This window comes from Fundulus heteroclitus, chromosome 19 (genome assembly GCF_011125445.2).
Source record: "Fundulus heteroclitus isolate FHET01 chromosome 19, MU-UCD_Fhet_4.1, whole genome shotgun sequence".
Classification (NCBI taxonomy): domain Eukaryota; kingdom Metazoa; phylum Chordata; class Actinopteri; order Cyprinodontiformes; family Fundulidae; genus Fundulus; species Fundulus heteroclitus.
The window spans coordinates 23365466-23389832 of record NC_046379.1 but is presented as its reverse complement, the minus strand read 5'-3'; the positions used below and the strand labels follow the sequence as shown (position 1 = coordinate 23389832).

General features: G+C 40.4%; 1 protein-coding gene across 1 annotated transcript; it reads left to right on the top strand.

The window, feature by feature from the left end:
- The first annotated feature begins 4 nt into the window (after positions 1 to 4).
- LOC118556604 (otoferlin-like) lies at positions 5 to 23001 on the top strand. The gene is made up of 43 exons (XM_036150989.1): positions 5 to 240; positions 1710 to 1780; positions 2271 to 2394; positions 2486 to 2540; positions 3281 to 3412; positions 3509 to 3571; positions 3665 to 3749; positions 4701 to 4860; positions 4969 to 5155; positions 5242 to 5428; positions 7319 to 7542; positions 7734 to 7842; positions 7922 to 8105; positions 8568 to 8688; positions 8786 to 8886; positions 8963 to 9053; positions 9138 to 9254; positions 9372 to 9524; positions 9620 to 9809; positions 10611 to 10735; positions 10816 to 10950; positions 12368 to 12385; positions 12925 to 13086; positions 13171 to 13290; positions 13391 to 13552; positions 13811 to 13973; positions 16021 to 16094; positions 16249 to 16275; positions 16380 to 16511; positions 16645 to 16717; positions 17877 to 17986; positions 18088 to 18225; positions 18323 to 18454; positions 18581 to 18708; positions 18820 to 18990; positions 19152 to 19312; positions 20286 to 20428; positions 20520 to 20608; positions 20690 to 20788; positions 20904 to 21145; positions 21317 to 21495; positions 22522 to 22622; positions 22751 to 23001. Exons 2-43 carry the CDS (start codon positions 1735 to 1737, stop codon positions 22929 to 22931), a joined length of 5394 nt encoding a protein of 1797 aa, XP_036006882.1. The 5' UTR covers positions 5 to 240; positions 1710 to 1734; the 3' UTR covers positions 22932 to 23001.
- The last annotated feature ends 1366 nt before the right edge of the window (positions 23002 to 24367 follow it).

Sequence of the window (24367 nt, the reverse complement as noted above, 5' to 3'; positions counted from 1 at the left end):
CATCGGCGTATCGCATCACTCCTGCCAGACCTCAGACTTGGACAAACACGTTTCCTTTCTGTGCACAACTTATCTTTGTGGCTTTATTCTGTGGGCTCTTTAAATGTCTAAAATGCTCATGTAGCGTCTGTTACATTTTCAGTGAAAAAACAAAAAGTCAAGTTCTGTTTGTTTTTTTTCTTAAAAAAGAGACCTCCGGGAGCTACGTGGAGGAGAGAGTCGAGCCATTTTTCGTATATGGTACGTATTATCAGATTGTTTCAACCTTGTGAGCCACACGACGCTACGCTGAGATCAAGTGTTGTACAGAAATGGTGGCATTTAGGCCTCTGTGTTTTGCAGCGTACATGAATGACTTTCTTTGAGAAGGAGCTTTTTGATGTCAGCTGATTTGGTTTGTTATTAATTGTTTTGGTTTGTTTGTGTCTTAGATACCACAGCTTCTTAAAAAGTTCAAACTGTGTTTTTTGGTTTTTCACTAATCTATTTATATAAGCACACGTTATTTAAACATGCATATATGGCACAATATTTATGCATTTATTGGTGATTTGAAATGTTATTTGCTGTTTTCTTCTTTGGCTCACTCTTAAATCATATTAATAATAATAAAAAAATGTGTAAGTAGTCCCCCGTGCCAATGTTTAAATTAATAATCCCCACCACGTCAAATAAAATAAGGTAACCGTCCAAGACTGACTGTGTGTGCATGTAGTTCAAGCACTTTGTTGATTAATTTCTGCAGAATAACCAGACTAATGGGATTATTTTCACAATGGATGTGAAATGTATCCCTTCCAGTTGAAGTATTAGGGTCAGATGATTTAAATAATTAAAAGGCCCATCTGATGGCTATGCCAAGGTGTAGCAGCACACTGCCGTTCTTTTGAAATAATAGCAGATAAACTATGCTATTATACTTTCAATCATTGAGAGAACTGAGAATGAGTTCTTAATCTTTTTGATGTTCTAAGTATTTTTGAGTTATCCCTTGACTCTTCTTGGTGTTGAGCTAGAAGAAGCAAGGCCTCAGCAGCCCTACATACAGAATTAGAAAATAAACCGATTTTAACATAAGACAGGTTATAGCTGGAGTTTTGGATCTCCACACAGCAGACCTTTCTGAATGTATAAGAAGGTTTTGAGGTTGCTTAGGGTCCCCTGCTCCCCCCAGGAAAACTTACATTGTCGTTATAGGTTGACAAATGCACACACACAAAGAGAAACCTGCATTGTTTGGAAGTTAACAACATCCATAATTTAGAGGTCATTTATTAAGTTCTGCTGTTGTGTTAATAGCTAAAAGAAAAAATAGAAGACCCCCAAATAAGCTGAAATCAAAAGGCATTTCCGAGCTTAGAAAGGGCCTCATAGAATTTCTATAGAAAATTAATTATTGACAAACAGATCCTAAAAGTGTTTTTTGTGTAATAATTAATGTGAAGTGACAAATGTTTTTGTCGAGTAAAACACATAAAAATAAATAAATTTCACTCACTAGTTGACTAAAAAAAAAATCAGAATTGAAATGTTACCAGGTATCGGCTTAGTGGCGATTCAGAGGCTGGTGGGCTTAACCTGAGGCGAGGTGTCTGATGAAATTCTGCTCAGAGTTTACACTCTGTTAAACTGTATTTGGTCCACTCAAACGGACCCCATCTGTGTTTTTAATCGCTGAAACCGCTAGTTTGATCATTTGTGTTTTGCAGAGCGCTCAGAGAACACCTTTGAGTCATGAAGCGCAGTAAGCACCGCGGACAAAAGGAGGACAAAGGCGGAGGTATCACCTTAGCTGGGTCATTGGACACGTGTCAGCAAAGCCAGAAAGTCCAGTTTAAAATGACACCGATAGACGGAGACTGCTTTTCCTAGATATAAAACATTTTATCATAAATAACGAGATAAAGATTTTCTCATTCAAGAAATATGAGCACAGAAGTGTCTTTTAGCCCATATCTTTAATCTGGCTTTTAGCTCTATTATATTTGTGTAAACTCGCCATTGCAAATCCAGCTGCAGATAAAAATGCATTTGCTCTGAAAGTGCTTCACTTGTGATCTTTTTTTTTTTTTTTACATGTTGCATGTCATTCAATGTTCCTGGTCTATGTTAAACATGGTTGGATGAATTTGAGAGTATCAGTTTCACAAAACACAATGTTACAGTAAACTGAGCAACTCTGCCTGGCGGTTTTGAGCTTCAGTGCCATAAATGAACATCTCTTCTATGAGATTTTTCTCTAACTCTAATGCCGTTTTTATGATCCCTAGATGAACCAGCCATTTTGGAGGCTCAGAACATGGATCGTAATGGGATGTTAATGGGTGGTCCAGACCCTGACACCATCTCTTTGGCGTCAGTCACAGCTGTCACCACCAATGTATCGAACAAGAGGCAAGCGTTACTCTTACTATCTTCTCTATGGATTTTGTTTGAGGGGGATTTTGTTAATCATCTTTAACTCCTCTGACTTATTCTCAAACAGATCAAAGCCGGACATCAAGATGGAGCCCAGCTCTGGGCGACCAGTGGATTACCAGGTAGACTAAAGTCACTGTAGACTGTTCAGTCAGTGTGTTGCAAAGGAATTTGTGCCCTGAGAATCTTTTTTTGACTTTTTGTGATATTGTAAGCACAAATGTTAGTGTGTGTAATCTGTATTTTATATAATATTCATAGAATACATCATAACTGGTGAGTTGAGGGTACATGGTTTTCAAAATCTGAAAAGTATGGCATGCTTTTTTATTGTCTATTTAAAAATGTTGACATAAACAAAGTTTTTTTGTCCATAAACCATTGTCCATTGCTCTTAGCACACCATATCCTCTGTAAAACATGATGGCGGCTGGATTATACTTTGGGGAGGCCTCACTTTAAGGGACATCACTAAAGATGATGGATAAATACTGGGCAATCCTGGATTAAAAAAAATATTGAGATGGCAAAAGAGTAGAGAATCGGCTGTAAATTCACCTCCTAGCAAGACAATGACCCTAAACACACAAGACAGAGCTACAAGGGAACGTTTTAGATCGAATCATATGTGTTGAACTGGCCCAAACTCAAAATTAGCCTTAGCTGCCACCTTCAAAAGTGCAAACTCCAAGGCGCTAACAAGCATGGACATACAAATCTGAAGCTAGCCTTTGAGTATTGAACTGTCACATAAAAATTAAATGAAATATCATAAGGTTTGTGATTGTAACAGGACAAAATGTAAGACGTTTTGCAAGATTTTACACTGTATGGGATTTGAAGACATGAATCGTCATTTCAGGTCAGCGTGACAGTGATTGAAGCCAGGCAGCTGGTTGGTCTCAACATGGATCCGATGGTCTGTGTGGAGATCGGAGAAGAAAAAAAGTACACCTCGATGAAGGAGTCGACTAACTGCCCTTACTACAATGAGGTAAGTTAGTCATTATGACGTAGCTTTGGGGAATTCACGCTTAGATTCAAGGTTGATTCACAGCTAAACATAACCCCAAACGGCTCTCTCCTCCAGTATTTTGTGTTTGACTTCCACGTCCCGCCGGATGTCATGTTCGACAAAATCCTGAAAGTGTCTGTGAGTCCTTCTTTTCTTAAAACCGACTGACAGAAATGTCCTCAGGTGAGACAGGGCTTTTTTTATGTGTACAATTTCTAACCTACTTTGCAGGTAATCCACTCCAAAAATCTTCTGCGAAGTGGAACGCTGGTCGGGTCTTTCAAAATGGATGTTGGCACAGTCTACTTCCAGCCAGGTCAGAAATCAACAACGTTCACATTTTAACTTCTGATACAGCTTTGGTCAGAAGTTTACATACACTCAGCAGCATGGATGCCTTACTAATTTTGGCTTTTTAAGCATAACTTCACAAATGTTTTATTGCCCATTAATTCTATATTTTTTGTAGACGATCTCTTATCTCACTAAAATGGAAATAAAACACACATGCTCAAGTATATACATACATACCCTCTAATATCCATCGCAAAGTTGCAACGAATCAGTAGACGTCAATGATATCCGGGCGTAACCACCACTGGTTATTTAACTCCACTTATATAAAGCCCTTTTAAATTGGTTGCTATCCTTGCATGGACTCCAGTTTTAAGCATTGTCAACATAGTTATAACAGGTTAGAAGTCTGTGCCAATCCAGAAGCTTAATGTCAGCCTGCTTTATCCGAAATCAGTTTGGAGGTGCCTTTGTGATCATTGTGCTGTTGGAACACCCAATTGTGTCTAGGCTTCAACCCTCAAGTTGTCGATTTGAGAAGTTAAACAACTTTGAGGAAATATTTCATATCCATCATTTTTCCATTCAATGTGTATCATTGACATCAACGCTGCCCCAAACGTTGCTTGATGGTTGGCACAAGTTCCTTGGGTTTGAAACCCGCACCTTGTCTCCTTCAGACATTTGTCTAGTCAATGCGGCCAAAGGACTTAGTCTGGCCTGAAGACTTTCATCAGAAAGCATTTGGCTTTGGACACAGTAGGTGTTCCAGCAGGATAATCCCCAGCATACACCAATGTCGGTTTCAGACCAGAGAAAGCAGGCTAACATGAAGCTTCGGCAATGGCTTCGACTTGAACTTTACCCAAAACTTATGGCCTTTGCTTTAAAGCGCGGTCTGTGGCAGGAGATCAACAAATTCAGATGAGCACTACTAATTCTGCCCAAATCTTTTGGTCTTTTTGTCTTGCAGAACATCAGTTTTACCACAAATGGGCTCTGTTGTCTGACCCGGAAGACATTACAGCGGGCGGTAAAGGCTACGTCAAATGTGACATCTCAGTCGTGGCTAAAGGAGACACTATAAAAACTCCGCACAAGGCTAACGAGTCTGATGATGATGACATAGAGGGGTAAATGAAACCTTCTTTGACTATAACGTCTGCTGTTTCTCTAATGCATTCTCTCATTTAAGCAATTATACAGCGAAGTTGTTGAGAAGTAAAATTTCTCTTCGACAGAAATCTGCTTCTACCTGAGGGGGTTCCTGCAGAGCGACAGTGGGCCCGCTATTACTTGAAGATCTATAGAGCAGAGGGACTTCCCAGAATGAACACCAGCATCATGGCCAACGTCAAAAAGGCCTTCATAGGAGAAAATAAAGACCTGGTTGATCCGTACGTCCAAGTACTCTTTGCAGGGCAGAAGGTCAGTTCAAAAAAAGCTTAACCCCTGGTCTCTTCTTGTGTAGCAACAGGGATCGGAGTATTAACTCGTTTGTTGTGTGGCTACAGGGGAAAACATCAGTACAAAAGAGCTGCTATGAGCCCATCTGGAACGAGCAAATTGTTTTTACGGAGATGTTTCCTCCCCTGTGCAAGCGCATGAAGATCCAGATCCGAGACTCAGATAAAGTGAATGACGTGGCTATCGGAACACACTTCTTAGATCTGAAGAAGATTTCCAATGATGGAGACAAAGGTGATTGACCACTTGTTTCTAAAATAGTATGTTTAAGCAAGCATTGCTCAACACATAAAGAAAAGCTCTGCCAGTTGTGCCCTGATAAAGTTTTCTATTGCGGATTTGCTTGTCAGGTCAGTAGTATTGGTGCCCCCTTGTGGGGTGCACACAGTATAAGTATAATGTACATTAGACTGAAATGATAACACTGTAGTTAGTGTCTGATTCAAGCTTATCATTAAGATTAATTAAAAGGAACATTTCAGTTTTTGCAAGGAGTCTGGACACTGACCATCTCTCATTGGTCAAACCGTCTCTAATTGAAACTATTACATATTTGGGCTGGTCAGACTACAAGTAAATAGTTTTGCCCTGAACACAGTTTATTAAAAACACATTAGAGATTTTAGAAACCTTTCTTCTATTTGCAAAGAAGAAAAGTAATGATTGTCAATCATTTCCAAGCATTAGGACCACCTCAGGTTAAAATAATCACTCATTTTATAGACGGACCAAACAACCCTGAACTTACAATGCCTTGAAAAAGTATTCACTTCCCTTGATTTTGAACCTATTTTGTTAAATTCCAACCTGTAAGTTAAGTGTTTTTTAATGTTATTGTTAGTGTTGCACCGATACCAGTATCGGACGGGGCTCCGATCCAGCACTAAAATGGTGGTATTGGTATCGGCGAGTACCAACAAATAGGCCACCGATACCATTTTGATGTTTGTATGTCACTTGAACGCAGCCTTCTCTCTCCCGACTAGTATTATACATGTTATATAAGTTCATGAAAGTTGCACTATTTTGGCATTTGAGAGCCAAAACTCAGGCTTTAAAAGAGATTTTAAACCCTGAGTAAGACAGTAATTTTACTGTCTTACTGTTCCACTACTATTATACGTGTTCTAAATTCACGAATGTTGCACTATTTTGGCCTTTGAGAGCCAAAAGTTTATTCAACTATTGTCACCCATTCCAGGTAGGCAATAAAAAGTTCTACTACCCTAAGTAGTATGCAGTTCTTCATATATATACACACACACAATTCCAAACAGATGGTATCGGTATCGGCCAATACTGCACAGCCAGGTATCGGGTATCGGTATCAGGGCCAAAAAATAGCATTGGCGCAACACTAGTTATTGTATGAAATAGATCTCCGCAAAACTGTCTTAGTTGGTAAAAATTAGCACATGCACGCTTATGCATTCGCCCCTTTGCTTTGAAGCCCCTAAAAGATTCTGGTGCAACAAAAAATCAGTGAAATTAATGCCACCTGCGGGTAATCTAAGTGCCACATGACCTGTCACGCACCTTTCTGAAACTCACAAACCATGCCAGGAGGGCATTAATCAGAAAGGGAGCGCAGAGACCAAAGGTAACCCTGAAGGAGTTGCAGAGCTCCACAGCAGAGACCAGAGGATCTGTCCATAGGACTACAATTAGCTGTACACTCTATAGAGCTGGGCTTTATGGAAGAGGGGCCAGAAAAAAAAAGACTTATTGCTTTACAATAAAGAAATAATATGTCCTCAAAGCTGTAGGCATGTTCTTGTAAATGAAATGATGAAAACTCTCAAACAATTAATTTTAATTCAAGGCAGTGATGCAACAAAACATGAAAAATATGAAAGGTGTTGAATACGTTTGCATGTCCCTATGATTACTTTACAGTGATGCTGGATACTTTAATGAGTTTTCAACAGAACTGGCATTGCTAGTAGATTAGATTATACATTTACCTATAGAAAATGTCCTTTACCTTTGAACAGTTAAGAACAAACACCTCGGTCATATTTCTTCTTTGAAATTTTGGGTCGGCCATTTGTTTAGCCCCTTTCTACATGCACATTTCAGTTAATTTTTGAATTAACATCACACCTTTCACACGCTGCTTCCCAGGCTTCCTTCCAACAATAGGACCTGCCTGGGTGAACATGTACGGCTCCACTCGCACCTACACCCTGATGGACGAGTACCAGGAGCTAAACGAAGGACTCGGGGAAGGCGTGTCCTTCAGAGCCCGTCTGCTCATCAGCCTGGGAGTGGAGATCCTGGACCCCTCCTCGCCTGACATCACCAGCTCCACAGATGTTCTGGTGGAGAGCGTACCTAACATCTCTGAGGTGGGTCTTTTGCTCTGGATGAGTAGCCAAGCCAGGGGATCATGTTATTTCAGTTGCTGACAGGTCAATGTGCTGCGATTAATGTGACTGATTAATCTTGCCCATTTCATGCATAATTAATAGTTGTTTGCATTGATGAGGCTCTGTTTACTCTTGTTTAAATATTTAAAGTTGTAATTTTTCCCCCACAGACTGCTACTGGGAAGGTTGAGGATTTCCTTCTCTTTGGGTCTTTCCTGGAGGCCACAATGATTGACAGAAAGATCGGTGATAAGCCAATCAGCTTTGAGGTCACAATAGGTATGTCTCTCTCACTGTGGAGAGAACAGGGTGATAAAAAGAGGTGAAAGGTCCACATTTATGAAGCTGCTGTGTCCAGGTTACTATGGAAACGAAAACGATGGAGTCATACAACCTAAATCAAAGGGCAAGAAGGCTGGTGGCGATGGTGCTGAAGAGGAAACCGAACTGATACACAACTCCAGCGAGGAGGAGATGGACGATGATGGAGACCTGACTTCCGTGTCGATAACTCCACCAATGAAACCTGTTATCACTGACCGGTCAGAGCAGTTCTGTTATAACACCGTCAAGCGGTTAAACTAAGAGCAAAGTAGTGAAGTGGAAGGAAATAATACATAGGTTTCTTTTTTTATTGTTATCTCAAAGTCTTCGTTCGTCCCTGCAACAGAACGCTGTGTCCAGCAGACTGTAATGACCGCTGAAGGGACTTAGCACTGGATCCGATCTTATCTTAGAATTATGTGGCAATGGATAAAAATGCTTGGGACACTTCACATTTTTATTAGTAACAAATTTTGAAAACTATGCATCATTTTCCTTACACTTTACAGTTATTCGTCTCTTCGTCTTGTTTATCGCTTAAAATCCAAATTAAAAATACACTAATGAAAATTTTGGATTCTTTTGCAAGGTTCTGTTTAAACCCATTAATTGCATTTTGCCCAGACTGAAACAGCAATTTTGGAGGATCAATACGCTGTGGCTCTTGTTTTCATCCACAGAAACTATTTTCATCTGCCCTATTTTGAGAGGAAGCCGTGCATCTACATCAAAAGCTGGTGGCAGGATCAGAGAAGAAGGCTGTACAACGGCAACATCATCGATAACATTGCACACAAACTGGCAAGTGTACACCTTCAGCGACAGCAAAGCGATTCTGAACCATTTAAGACACAGCTGCCGACATGGCTGATCTGATGTGCAACTCCTTTTTTTGCAGGAGGACGGACTGAACGATGTGCACGAGATCATCAAAACAGAGAAGGCCTATCCCGAACGTAGACTGAGAGGGGTTCTGGAGGAGCTCAGCCAAGGGTGCAGGTCTGTGTGCTTCCAAACCTAAAACTGATTTAATGGATTTAAACATCCACACTGACCAAGCGCATTGTTTTTTCAGTCAGTTTCTTTCTCTGGCAAACAAGGACCACAATCAGACTGGCAGAACCAAACTTGACAGAGAGAGACTGAAGCTGTGCTTGTCAGAAGTGGTACGCTGGCTGAAGACGCCTCATTTTCCTGCTGGTTGTTGATTATATCTTTGCATTGCTTTGCTAAACGATCCCTGTTTGTAGGAGGCCATTGGTCAACAAGCTAAGTCCATGAGGACGCAGGTGAAAAAGAGCACGGTCAGGGACAAACTCAAGCTGGCTCAGAACTTCCTGACAAAGCTTCGCTTCCTGGCGGATGAAGTAAGTCTGCACCAACTGAGTCGATTCACAAATTACCTGTTTTTACAACAACAGATGATGTACTAAAGAAGCTTATTCGTGATACATTTAAAAAATTACATTTGTGTTTTAATTCAGCCGCAGCACAGTGTTCCTGATGTTTTCATTTGGATGATAAGCAATGGGAAGCGCATCGCTTATGCACGTGTTCCCTCGAAAGACATCCTTTACTCCGGTATAGATGAGGAAAGGGGGAAAGACTGTGGCAAAGTCAAAACTATTTTCCTCAGGGTGAGTTTAAAGCTATTCCATTTTTTTTTTAAATCCACTTAAATTTATTTCTTATTTATTTAAGGAAAATCTAAATATAATTTTGTCCATTAAAGATCCCTGGTAAAAAAGGTTTTGGACCTGCTGGCTGGACGGTGCAGTCCAAATTAGAGATTTATCTGTGGCTGGGTCTGAACAGGCAGCGCAAAGACTACCTAAGCGGCCTGCCCAACGGGTTTGAGGAAAACAAGTTGTCCAAGGGGCCCGGCCTGCCTTCTTCACCACCCATCAGCCTGACCTACATGAGTAAGACCATCAACTGGCTCAATAAATCATTCTTAGTCACTAAATGCTTTCTGAAGCTTACCATGTAGTTTTCAGGAACTTTCAAGTAACTCACAAGGTATGTTCCTGGAATTTACAAGGTACTTTCTGGAACTTAACAGCCACCTTACTATAGCTTTTCCCGGAAATAACAGGTTACTTTCCCGGCACTTATCCGGTAATTAGCTTGAACTTTGTGGGAATTTACTGGTTGTGATACTGGAACATACCAGATATTTTCCTGGAACTTGTTATCTTCCCAGAATTTAGCAGCACGTTTGGAACCTACCAGGTACCTTCATATGTATAACTTTCCTGGAACTTACAGATTACTTTCCCAGAGCTTACCAGGTATTTTCTTGGAACATTTGGTCTTTTTCTTCCCAAAACCTGTAGGTTACCTCCCTAAAACTTAGTCTGTAATTTCAAAAGATTGGCTTTATGTGAGTTTACATAATGAGGTACATTCGTGATACTTTTATAGCAACTGTTGATTTCAGGGTCTGGGCTGAATAGCTGGTAAGTTCCACAAAGTAACCTCTAAGCTCAGGGAAAGTAAGCTCTGAGGAAGGAATGGAGCACATTATGTTGTTCTACTGGGTATTTGAAAGTTACTGCGTTGCATATTCCACAGAAACAGGAACATTGTGTAGAATACCGCTATTAGTAAAACATATCAAAGATTATATATATATATATATATATATATATATATATATATAGTATTAAAGTGTCTTCACATTACATTACATTACATATGATAACCTGAATGTTTCACTGCAGTGAAGCAAATCTTCCAGCTGAGGGTCCATATGTACCAGGCTCGCAGCCTGTTTGCTGCTGACAGCACGGGTCTGTCTGACCCCTTTGCAAGAGTTTTCTTCTCAACCCAAAGCCAAGTCACTGAAGTGAGCACTAACGAGACCTTTTTTAAAATCCAGCTATAACAAAAAGGGAGTGGGAAACAAATACTCTTTCTACCTTGCAGGTGCTGGCGGAGACCCTCTGCCCCACATGGGACCAGTTGCTGGTGTTTGAAAACGTGGAGTTGTTTGGAGAGGCCTGCGAACTGAGAGATGATCCGCCGATTATTGTCATTGAGCTCTATGATCAGGACACAGTGGTGAGGGCAATTTTCACATAGCGATGTCTCGAGGTCTCAATTTTTATTCATGGGACCAAAAGCTCTTCCTTCGAACAGTACAAATGTCATAGCAGCTGTCTTATCATGCTTTTTCGTTTTAATCAAGATTATAATTAGGGATGTCCCAATCAGCAATATTTTTGTCCCTGGTGGTAATTTACTACATTTAATTCAAGATTATCCCTTGGCTAATTAGTACCTGTTCAATACGCCATTAAAATAAATGCCATGGGGGACGGCAGTGGTGCTGGGTCAGAAACACACAACGCGTGTGGGAGGCCACAGTCCATGATGCAGTTGTCATGGGTCTGAGTCCTGACCTGGAGACCTTTTGCTACATGTCATTCCCTTTCTCTCTTCACCCATTTACTGTCTGGCAAGTTGGCAACTTTCAAGGACCACTAGAGCCACAAAACAAAATAATATAAAATTAAATAAATATATAATGGCATGTCCACAATTGTAATCAATGGTAGCTTTAAAATGCAGTAAAATACCACATTACATTTTACCTGTGTTGCTCTTAATCGCTACCTAATGACAATCCAGTTGACGTTTCTTGACACTAACAGATATCTTGTTCCATGCAGAGTTTCTGAACAACAACCATAAAATCCTGCTCTAACACAGTTTTAAAAGCTGCATGGCATTATTACTTTCTTAAAAATTAAAACAAACTCGACACATATGGCTACAGTGTGATAAACTCATGTCATGCTCCTGCTGGCAATGATTTCATGCTAACCAGTTTGCTGAAGCGCTAGGCTAACGCTAGCAAGCTTATTCTCTGTTTTGATATTACACGTTGATAATTCGGCTTGTAACATATATTAGAGCAGTTCCCGTTAATCATGTTTGGACAAAACCTACAGAAAAAAAAATGTTCTTCCTTCACAATGTTAGCAATTTGCTTTTACCCTCAGAAAATTATATTAAAAACATGAAAAGCTATCTGGGCATATAAGAACAGTGCACAGATCAAGTAACATGTCATAGATATATAGAAATCTACAGCAGCCAAAATATTCTCTCTCATTCAATTCAAAAGCTTTTTTTAAAGCTGATATTTTGGGAGGAAACCCATAAACACCAAATCAACAATATAATATGCAAGGCCTATAACATATTCAAGCATTGCTCAAGAAAATAGACCACAAAAATAAATAAATGAAAAATAAAATGAAAATTGGTTGCACAAAGCAGCTTCGGGTGAGTCAGGACATCTCTACTTATAATCCAACAATCCTAAATGTCTTTAAATTGAAATGTGATCTTTTGTTTTTGTCAACATCAGACTAACATGATTCATTTTTGAAGGAAGGTTTTCTGACAGACAATTTTATATTTTCTCCTGACAATAACAACCAATGTTTTGGATGACCCTTTGGATAAGTAGAGTGTGGATTGCCTTGATGTACGGTAGCAGCATTTTAAAGTGTGCAGAGTAGATTGTATTTAAAGGCATGCAAGAGGAATAAGATAGGTCCACAAGGACAAACAGATGGACCCTTCATGAACGTCCTATCCCTGTTGCATTCCTTTTAGTGAAATTTTGTGCTTTTGTATGTGGCCATCAAAGTATTTGACTCTCTATAACCACTAACTGCAAGAAAGATTTCGTTTCACAGTTCTCAGAGGCATCAGAAGGTTTTTGAATTGTTCTTCGACCTTCCACAGACACATCTATTTTGCAGTTTACTGGTTATTTGTACGGAATCTTGATTTTGGTATTTTTGCTTTCCTTGTATCTTTAGAGATTTTTAATCTTGAAACATGTGCATCTCAAGCCATGTTTCTGGATGTTAATCAGAAACAAGATCATTCAAACTGCAACCATATTTATTTACCCTATTTGTAATAAAAACATAGTAACACCATCTGTAATGTACAGGATATGTTATTCATTGAAATATTCAGCCCAGAGTTAACATTTAGTCCACTTTATGTTCAAAGGGTAAAGCTGACTTCATGGGCAGGACCTTCGCCAAGCCTGTGGTCAAGATGGCAGATGAGCACTATGGGCCCCCGCGTTTTCCACCCCAACTGGAGTACTATCAGATCTACCGTGGGAACGGCGCTGCTGGAGAAATGTTGGCAGCCTTTGAACTTCTTCAGGTTAGTTAGAGGGAGTTTAGACACTGATGCGGTCCACTAGTAAGCTTTGACTGCACGTGGTTTCACATTGCTATCGTCTCTCAGATTGGCCCCAATGGAAAAGCAGACCTTCCTCCCATAGATGGACCCACAGATATGGACCGAGGCCCAATCCTGCCTGTTCCTCTGGGGATTAGACCAGTGCTCAGCAAGTACAGGATTGAGGTACGAGCTTCACAAAGTACTCAGAGAACCTCACTGATCGCTGAAGATGTATTTGTTGAAGGTTCGACACAATAACACGCATGCGTTCTGCGTCTTCCAGGTTTTGTTCTGGGGCTTGAGGGACTTGAAGAGGGTGAACCTTGCCCAGGTGGATCGGCCTCGAGTGGACATTGAATGTGCGGGAAAGGGAGTTCAGTCTGCCCTCATTCCCAACTACAAAAAGAACCCCAACTTCAGCACTCTTGTCAAGTGGTTCGAAGTGGTACTGTGTCATTTCCTTTCTGTTAAACAATTGCAAATGCCCCTGAATTGAAAACTGCAGGGTTTCAGAGTGTGACAAATACATTTATAAGAGTTTAAATAACCATAGTATAAAAACCAGACCAAAACTTCCTTGGCTGAGTAACAATAATAATCAATACTAATTTATACAAACAAAACCAGAAGTATGAATACCCAACATGTGATTGCCTTTCCTTTAGCTTTACCATGTCAACAAATCTTCTGTTGTGTGTTTCAGGATTTGCCAGAGAACGAGCTGCTTCACCCTCCGCTGAACATCCGGGTTGTGGACTGCAGAGCGTTTGGCCGCTACACTTTGGTAGGCTCCAACGCCGTGACCAGCCTGCGCAAGTTCATCTACAGAGGATCAGACAAGCAGGCCAACAACTGGTCCACAACAGGTATAACCTAAACACGGGGGGGGGGGGGGGGGGGGGTGTACAGTGCCTTGGAAAAGTATTCATAGCGCTTTATATTTTTTACATATTTTATCACATTAAAACCACAAACCTGTGGTTAAGTCAAGGACACGTGGAATGCATAGATAATATTTTTGAGCAAATGATAAATTTCTCTCTACCATATTCACTGAACAGATTACATCCCTTTAAAGCAGCGCCATGTTAGTTCTAACTGAAATATTAGCTTTATTTGAGATGTATAATAAATTATTTTATTAAGTCAATATAAAACTATTGGTGTCCAAAGTGTTCTACTATCAGATTCCAGAACACAATGTTTAATTTTGCGACTGTGCAGTGTTGCTAGTGGCCCTCATCAGCGTTAAACCTGGAAGTTACAAGTCTAGCGCCTCTAGTGGCAAAAAGTCACATGGCTTTAATAAAACAAATTTTCCCCCTCCATTGTCTGACATTAGATCTTAGACTTAGACTTAGAGACTTTATTTGTCATTTTGTATGCACAGAGTGCATACAGAACGAAATTTTGTTTGCATACAGCTTGAAAAATCACAGTAAATTGCAGTAAATTTCAGGATAAGGTGCAGTAGTAATGTATGTAAACACTTGAAATGTTAACAATGTAAACAATGCAGGGGAAATAGACAGTGTGCGATTCACAGTGTCCAGTCCAGAGTCTATTTTGCGGCCTCAGCAGATCAAGGTCCCTTTTGTGGCTTCACCAGTTCCAGCAGTTCAACAGTCGGATGGCAACGGGGAAAAAGCTTTTGCAGAACCTGGTGGACCTGCAGTGGATGCTGCGGACCCTCTTCCCAGAGGGCAGCAGGGAGAACAGTCCATGGTGGGGGTGTGACGGGTCCCTGATGATGTTACGGGCTCGGGACACGCAGCGCTGAGATGAAATGTCTTTTATGGAAGGAAGAGGAGCCCCGATGATCTCTTCTGCTGTCCTCACCACTCTCCTCACGTGCTTCCAGTCGGAGGCACTGCAGCCTCCACACCACACAGAGAGACAGCTGGTCAGAATGCTCTCTATGGTGCTTCTGTAGGAGGTCTTGAGGATGGGCGGGGGCAGGCGGGCTCTCCTCAGATCAGAGGAAAGGTTTCATGAAAGATTTCATGATTTCCTGTAGGTCAGTTAGGATTATGAAAATAATTTCTTTTGCCACATACCAGTATAACTAGAGAGAAAATATCTGATTACTTTCTCCAAATTCATTAGTTTTATGTATTTATATAGTATGATTAGTGCCCCTTTAAACATTTCGAGTAAACCTAGATGATGGTTTTATAAGCTTCTAACATGTTATTGCACAACATTTCGGTGAAATGGAGATAACCTCCCAAGCACGCATTGCTTCCTTGTGTGACATCTTGAAAAACTACAAAACAAAGCAACAAAATAACAACAAAACAAAAAAACATCCAAGGTATTGGGAGATCAAATGTGGGCCTCAGCTGGTTCCTTGGTGAGTGCAATTTCCAGATGCCTGAAGGTGCCACAATTATCCGTTTAAACAAATATATGCAAGGATCAACACCACTGAGATTCCCGGCCATCGTACTGTTCAGGGAGGAGGCAGCCTCTTTGTCCCAGAAAGGTTTTGGGTGGGGGGTGGGGGGGGAGAGCTTGTGAAGATGCTGGTTGACTAAAGCTGGTAGGAGACATGTCCTGTGGTTTGTTGAAACTTTGGTATTAGGAATAATGACCAATGAGATGTTTGGAGGAAAATGTTGGAAGTTGCAAGCCTGAGAACTTATCCCAACTGTGATGTAAGGAGGTTGACGGTATGATGTTGTGAGGGTGCTTTGCTGCCCAAGACACTGGTGCTCTTCACAAATTATATGGTACCACATGGAAATATTATGATGTGGACCATCAGCTAGGATGTTAAAGCCTAATCATACAGAATAGTTATAAAGTGACTTAAGGACAACAGAGTCAATGTTTTGGAGAGTCCATCAAACTAAACTTTTCACACAGGGTGAATAAATATCTGGTATGAATTGCATGTTGTTTGTCTTTCAGAGGAGATTATTGTGGTAAGCATGGAAACTGAGCCGGCTTTTAAGAAGATGGATACTGTGGTCAAACTGGACTCTGTAAGTTTAATCTTTTAAACCAAGATTCAAAAACATAAACTAGGACAATATTTCCTGCTATTTTATTGCAAATACTGGATCATTTTTATTTTACCACGAAAAAAGAAACCTATCTTTGTAAAAGTACATGTACAATCTGCTGTTTCATGCCCAGTGCTCCGAAGCTGTGGTCAAAGTCGAGGTGAGCAGACCACAAGTGTTACTTTTAATCAAAATGACAAAATTATTTGTGTTTTCTTCACAATACCTGACAATTTCTGTTATATGTGTTGAACTTTGCAAAAGGATGATGACAAAGATGAGAAGGGTAGAAAGAAGAAGAGGAAGAAGGGGGATGAACCTGAAGAGGAGGAACTTGATGAGAGCATGTTGGACTGGTGGTCTAAATATTTTGCCTCCATCGAAACTTTAACTGAGGTGTGTAACAGTTTAGATATTTTGCTTAACAACCCCTAACACCTATTAAGTCAAACATAAATGCATTCAGTAAAGTATTGTGTATCTTGCTTTCATTTTAAAGAAGTAAAGAAATATTGTCTCACTGTTTTAGGCTCTCAAGGCTCAAGAGGCAGCTCTGTCGGATTCAGAAGAAAAGGAAGACATGGATATTGCTGATGGTGGAGGTAAAAAACAGAAAATTTTACATCTCAGTATTCTGCTATATAATATGCATGATTCATTGGCTTTAAAGAATCTGAGCCAACTATGCTATCGTCATTTAAAGAATGTATTGTATGTATGCATTTTCTACTTTGATAAAATGTAACAATCATGTAGTTTTCTTCTACAGTGTAATAGTTTTATTTTCAGTCTTTAAAGGCCAAAAAATGCCTTCATGAAGATGTTGCTATAAATCCATAGAACATATAACTTAACTTAATGAAAGATCTGTGAATGGTGACCCTGAGAGGAGAAGTGTTAGTTGTAGAGTTCCTCAAGGATCCATTTTAGGGACAATCGTATTCACACTTTACCTCAGAGCCACACAATTTCAGGAAAATCCTTGATCGCGATACTGCAGAAAATTCCTATAACAAAGTCGATTACGATAAACCCTCATTATATAGAGGGACTAATAAACTTAGTCACTGAGTAAATACTTCTGCTTTGGGTTAAGAAAACCTAGAGTATATTCAATTTGTCAAATATATCATAGCTATGCAGAGCATGAATACGTGACATATACAATCAAAAGTTGCATCCAAGCAGACTTTTGCGAATATAATATTCCACACAAATGTTGCGATAATGATTTTATCTATTTGTAATATATAGAAATATATTACAGATAGATATATTGTGCCGCTCTACTGTACATGCCTATTTTGGGTCATATTTTTAAGAAATTCAACATTCAGTTTTATGTAGACGATACACAGATTTATATAGCCTTGTCTGTTAAATCCAGTCCAAGGTGGTTGTTTTTGGTTCTTTATGTTCTTTATGTATGCTTATGTAATCATGGTATTCCATTCAGAGGCTTTTAGGATTTGATATTCAGGCCCGTTCCAAGAAGGAAGCTAGGTGAAATCAGTTAAAATTTGATGAACAGCTGAGTGTATAAAGGTAACCTATAAATATATTCAAATTTACAGCTTAAATGTTAAGAGACAGACATAAACAAGTCAATGTGTAGGGTTCGAAGGTGACAAAGAAATTTAAACACTTCCTGTATGTGGAAAAAGTTGTTTTTGGTATAATTCTATACTTAAATTAAGGCTTTGGGCTATTCCCCATTACTCCCTCTCTCATTATCCCTTTTTGATGTGTCTTCATGGCAAGCTGATGCCACCCCAGTGAAAGGTCCCAAGAGAGGAAAAGGGAAAAAGGACAAGAAAAAGCCAGTTGCAGATCCATTTGAAAAGAAAAAGCCTAAATTGGATGAGCTGAAGGTGAAGGATGACTAAATGTGTTTTTAAATCATCCATATCATTTGTTATCTTAGCAAGTTTAAAATAAGGGTTTTTAAAATTGTTTTCTGTCCCCAAACAAGGTATATCCAAAGGAACTGGAAAGTGAATTTGACAACTTTGAGGACTGGCTGCACACCTTTTACCTGTTCAGAGGAAAGGGAGGTGATGATGACGACCAAAATGTGACAGATGAGGACAGGATTGTTGGAAAGTTCAAGGTGAGAAATAATCTACATGCACATTTGAAACTTTAACATTGATGATTTCTATTTTTGCTTTTTTTTTCATTCCTTTCCTTTGACTGTTCCATTTTAGGGTTCGTTGTGCATGTACAAGGTGTCGGATGATATGCCCAGAGACATGAGTTTTGACTCCAACTTGGGAATGTTTCAGAACATCCCTAGCAATGACCCCATCAATGTCGTCGTCCGCATTTATGTCATCAGGGTAAGTGTATACACCCTTAGCCTTTATGCATAGCAATATGATTACTCTTTCAGGATAAACAAAGTCACATTTACAATGATTTTCAGTGTTGTGAAACTGAAGTGATGTTGTTATTTTTGGTATTAGGCCACGGATCTGCATCCAGCGGACATCAATGGCAAAGCTGATCCTTACATCGCGATCAAGCTGGGAAAAACAGAAATTAAAGACAAGGAGAACTACATTTCCAAACAGCTGAACCCTTTGTTCGGCAAGTAAGTGCTGAAAAAAGGCTGGATTTCTGAGCATGTTTTAAATAACAACATCTTACTACATTTTTACTGTGCTCTTACATTTGAACAAAAGTGTATTTCTCGTGGTCTTAGATCTTTTGATGTGGAAGCCACATTCCCCATGGATTCCACTCTGACAGTGTCAATTTATGACTGGGACCTGGTGGGAACAGATGATCTGATTGGAGAAACAAAGATTGATCTGGAGAATCGTTTCTTCAGCAAACACAGAGCCACGTGTGGGATTTCATGCAACTATGCCATGTAAGAATCTAACACCTATAACTCATATTAGGATAAAACCAAAGTTAATGTGCTTTTTTTCAAGTAATTGAAGGAACAGTTGCGCTACACTGAGTCTTTAAAGTTTTTACCTCACAGTATGATTTCAAAAATAAATGAACGGTAACATGTTTACTACGTAGCCACGGTTACAACGTGTGGCGAGACCCTATGAAACCCACACATATTCTGGCCAAGCTGTGTAAGGAGGGCAAACTGGATGGACCACACTACGGCCCCGGAGGAAGAGTGAAGGTGGAGAATCGTGTCTTCATGGCACCAACAGAGATCGAGGATGAGAACGGTATCTTTCACTCTTGGTTCACTTCTGATGTTCAAATGCAAATTCTAGCATCTTTCTTGACAATGGACTTGCAGATGTACTGTACAGTTGTTGCTTGCAAAAATATTTTTATGGCCTTGAAAATTATCTACATTTTGTCAAATTTCAACCACCCACCTTATTGAGATTTTATGTGATGGGCCAAAACAAAGTAACATACTTAAACCTGAAGGGGAAAAATGTGTGACATGCTTTTGTATTTCTCTTCCCTCGTTCTAACTGAATGAAATCCAGTCCAACTAATAACCTTCAGAAGGTGCTTAATCAGTAATCACTTTTTGGGCTACAAGTGAAACACTGTGTGACAGAAAATGTACCCTCCATACCTTATCCCGTAAGGAAAACATGGCAGTGGCAGCATCATGCTGTGGGGATGCTCAGCGGAGAAGAGGAAAAGCTTCACATTTGATGGAAAGGAGGACAGAGCTACACATGGGGGAATTAAGGAAGAGGACTAATTAAGGACTGGAAACGATTTATGTCAGAGGCAGAGGTTCAGCTTTACAGTAGAATGGCTTAAATTAAAGCACATTTAGGAGTTAGATTGGTACAGTTCGCATCCAGTTAAGAGTCTTAAAACTGCTGTTCACAGATGCTCCCCATCTAATTTGACTGAGCGGGGGCTATTTTACAAAAAATAATGTGAGTGTCTATGTGCGCAAAGTTTGCAGCTATTGCTGCAGTGAAAGGTGGCTCGGCAAAGTATTGTTCCGGGTGGCTGAAAACAAATACAAATTGCACTTTTTACATTTTGACCTAAAAATTTTAATTAAAACGATGCATCATTTTCCTTCCCACTTTGTCTTACTTTGTGTATGTTTGTCACGTAAAATCCCAACAAAACACACAATAGTTCTCAGTCGTGATAAAATGTATGAAGTTCAAGAGGTCTGAATACTTTAGCAATGAAAATATGTGCGACAATGTCTGTCAGGCTTGAAGAAGCAGACGGATGAACACCTTGCTCTGACGGTGCTGAAGCACTGGGAGGAAATTCCCAAAGCCGGCTGCAAGCTTGTCCCAGAGCATGTGGAGACCCGACCGCTGCTGCACCCAGATAAACCAGGAATCGAGCAAGTACGTCAATGTCGCCCTGAAGCTGTCGCGAGTTAGACCTCCTGCTGTTTGTCGGCGTCCTGAACACAACTTTTGGTTCAACTATGTGCAGGGAAGAATTGAGCTGTGGGTGGATATGTTCCCCAAGGACAAGACGGCTCCCGGCCCCGCTCTTGACATTTCACCACGAAAACCAAAGAAGTATGCCTCAAATCTTCAGCAGCCCAGCATGAAAGGATACATATTGCAAAGGAAACAATTTGTGGCATTTGTTTTGTGCAGGTTTGAACTGAGGGTCATCATCTGGAACACGGACGAGGTTGTCTTAGAGGACGACGACATCTTCACCGGCGAGAAGTCAAGTGACATCTTTGTGCGAGGGTAAACGTGTGCTTGATTTGTCTGTTTTTCCTTGACTGCTCGACCAGACGCATTTTCCATTAGAAGGATTAAACCTTGAGTTTTTCATCCGTCTGCCCCCGATCTATGATGACAGATGGCTGAAAGGACAGCAGGAGGACAAGCAGGACACCGACGTCCACTACCACTCCATCACCGGAGAGGGCAACTTCAACTGGCGCTTCGTCTACCCTTTCGACTACCTGGTGGCTGAAGAGAAGATAGTCATCTCGAAAAAGGAGTCCATGTTTGCCTGGGATGAGACCGAGTACAAGATCCCCCCTCGACTTAATCTCCAAGTGTGGGATGCTGACCACTTCTCTGCCGATGATTTTCTGGGTATTGTTTGCGAAAGTCTCTTTGTGCGTTGTTCATCAAATAACACCATGGCACACTGGATTTTAAATACACCCTTAGCTACATTTGTTTTATTAAATCCCAATGGACAGAATAGTTCTGTTGTCTCTGAACTACGTTTAGGTTCAGTAAAACTAAAAAATGTCTCCGCAGGCGCGATTGAGCTGGACCTGAACCGTTTCCCGCGTGGGGCAAAGACGCCCAAGCAGTGCACCATCGAAATGGTGACAAACGAAGCAGAGATGCCCCTGGTGTCAATCTTCAAGCAGAAGAGGATCAAAGGCTGGTGGCCGTTTGTCGCCCGAAACGAAGAAGATGAGTTTGAACTCACGGTGTGTGACAGCGTGGATCAAACAAAATCGGGAGGCTGTTTCTGCCAGCAGAGATACCATTCCAATGTCAAGTTTAAATGAGAAATCCTGGCTGTTCACGATGCTTGGAATGAATGTGTTGTTGGGACGCCAGACTGTCTGGATTCAAATGTGAAGGATTCCCTCCCTTAGTTAATTCCCTTTATGCAATCCATCATAGAACCCCAGCATGATGCCACCACCGCCATGCTTAACAGTTGTGCCTAGGTTTGATAGCCTTATTTAGACAACCCTTTCGAGTATATTTCTTATTATTGAGGCCAATTAGCTCAACTTTTATCCCATCCAGTCATCAGCGCTTTTTTTCCCAGAAAGCTTGTCTGTTTGGCTAGCTGTAAGTTTTTAATCGAGCTTGAAGCCGGGGACCTTAGAGCAGGAACTTTTTGCTTGATCAGCATCCTCTAAAGTCCGTGTTGATGGTAAAATTGCCTCATTCTGAACAGTGGTGAAAGTGTTTCAGCATCGTCCTGATCAGTTTCAGGTCAAACTGTTGATACTTAATAACTGAGGGTTCCAACAGGACAAAGATCTAAAACACAGTGAATAAAGCAGGCAATGAAACAGATCTCTACCCGTTGGAAAACGTGTGGACTACTTCAAAGCAGAGCCATTGCAGAAAAAAATATATGATTTAAATGAAAGAATGTGTACTGTTTCTCTAAAACGTCTTAAGAGACATTTAACGGAATATTAGTGAGGGTGTATGTATATAGGAGAAAATCCATGAAAAATTAAACTTGTGCGCCAAATTCTAGGTTTTACAAATCCCTGAAGCGGTGTGTCGGATAAAAAGAGAGAATGGTTTGAGCTCACCTTTAAAGCTATAAATGAATTATGCCCCTAAATGAGTGTCACTGCACATTTTGACTCAGTTCAATTTTTTTAAAGTATTATTTTTCTTTTGACTCGACTGGGGAAAATGTGTCACGCTCGTCGGGATTCGGGAATTCTGTGTAACTTGACAAGCTGAGCTTCTTGTGTCCTCAGGGTAAAGTGGAAGCTGAGCTGCACCTTCTCACGGGGGAGGAGGCAGAGAAAAGCCCAGCTGGAGAGGGACGCAACGAGCCCGACCCTCTGGAGAAACCCAAGTATGAAACACGCGTAATCCTCCGGGGTCTAACATTCGGCCCAAGTGTTTACATGTGCATGCAGCCTCTCCTTCATACACAGAGAAAACATATTAACAGCTTTGCTCAATCATGTTTGCCCCTCACAGCCGCCCGGACATCGCCCTCCTCTGGTTCCTCATCCCGCTCAAAGCAGCGAAGCACCTGGTGTGCGACCAATACAGGTGGCTGACCATCAAGATTGTCACGGCGCTCCTGCTGCTCGCCATCCTGGGGCTTTTCCTCTACAACATGCCCGGATACATGGTGAAGAAAATGCTGGGAGCTTGAAATTGGAACAGGACGAGCTTTTCGCTTTTTTTTTTTTTTCCAAATGGTGTGCCGTAACCAAATAGCTTCTGTTGGTTGTTTTTTTTCTTCCAGTCTTTTTCCAAATTACTATTTCATAAAATAACCAATGTGCTACAAAACAGAGCATTATCACAACAGAAATAATCCGACGTATTGAGTGTATGAGTTGCTTGTTATTAATGTGTAAAAAATCTCATTTTGCTACTGTGGTTCTGATATTTAGGCTGTTTTTTTGTTTTTGTTTGTTTGTTTTGCTTCTTGAAAATGTTCTTTTGTTCCACATTTGATTAGAACAGACAGGATGACCATTTCACCGATAATGTAGTGAGGGTATACTTCAAATAGTTTGCTTGTGTTCCGATTGTCCTGCTTCTGCTTTTCTGTATAATGGATCACATTTGTGAATAAAATTCCCTCTGGAAACCTCAGTTTTCCTCTGATTTTCTTATTTATACTTATTTATACTTCTTATAAATCGCAACGTATGCACAGTTCCTTTCAAAGGTATCGATACCTGATGCTGACACCGCCATATTTAAAAGTGGGGATGGAGTGCTAATTTTCCACAACATGTAGCATTTTGCATCTGGCAACAACGTTGAGTTTTGGTCTCATTTAACCACATGTTTACTGTGTCTCACATGCCTTTAGGCAAACTATTAACTAGGATTCCAATGGCTGTCCTTTCACAATGGCTTTCGCCTTGGTACTTTTCCATAAAAGCTAGATTTGTTGAGTGCCTGAGTAACATTTAGGGCCTCGCAAAACATATGAAGGTTCTTGGGGTATGAATACGTTTACAAGGCTCTAAAGGAGGAAAGTAACAAAAAGCGCAAAGAAGAAAAACGAGTGGAAATGTTTTCTAGTTAAAAATAACATTTTCACATCCCATTATCCTTCTCGAAATATTTATAGTACTCTCCAGTTTCAGACTGTTTGGTGGCTCGAATTGTAATTTTTTACAGTAAAACGTAATTGATCTTGTTTGATATCGAGACAGAAATTTGAAGGCGATCATACAAGCTTTACGAAGACGATTTAATCTTAAACTATAAATTTGCAAAACTCAAATTAATCCTTAGCCCCCAAGCCACCCCTCATTCTCCACTTGTTGAATAAATCCCCACGAGTTACACAAGCATTTAATTTCCCTTTGAGATCAATAAAGTATTTTTTAATTGAATTGAACTTTAGTATATGGAATATGGTACGACATCAACCGCCATCTTGTTCCAGTCTCTCAAAGCGGGACCGACAACGCGTGCACGTTCGTCCACGTGGACAGGTATGCCACTCAGGGTTTAGCCCCTCCCCTGCCAACTCATCAAGTGCCACCGTCGCGTTCGTGTGAAGACGACCAGTTTACGACAAAAAACAACAAAAAAAAAAACAACAAAAAACGCTATTTGGCAAAG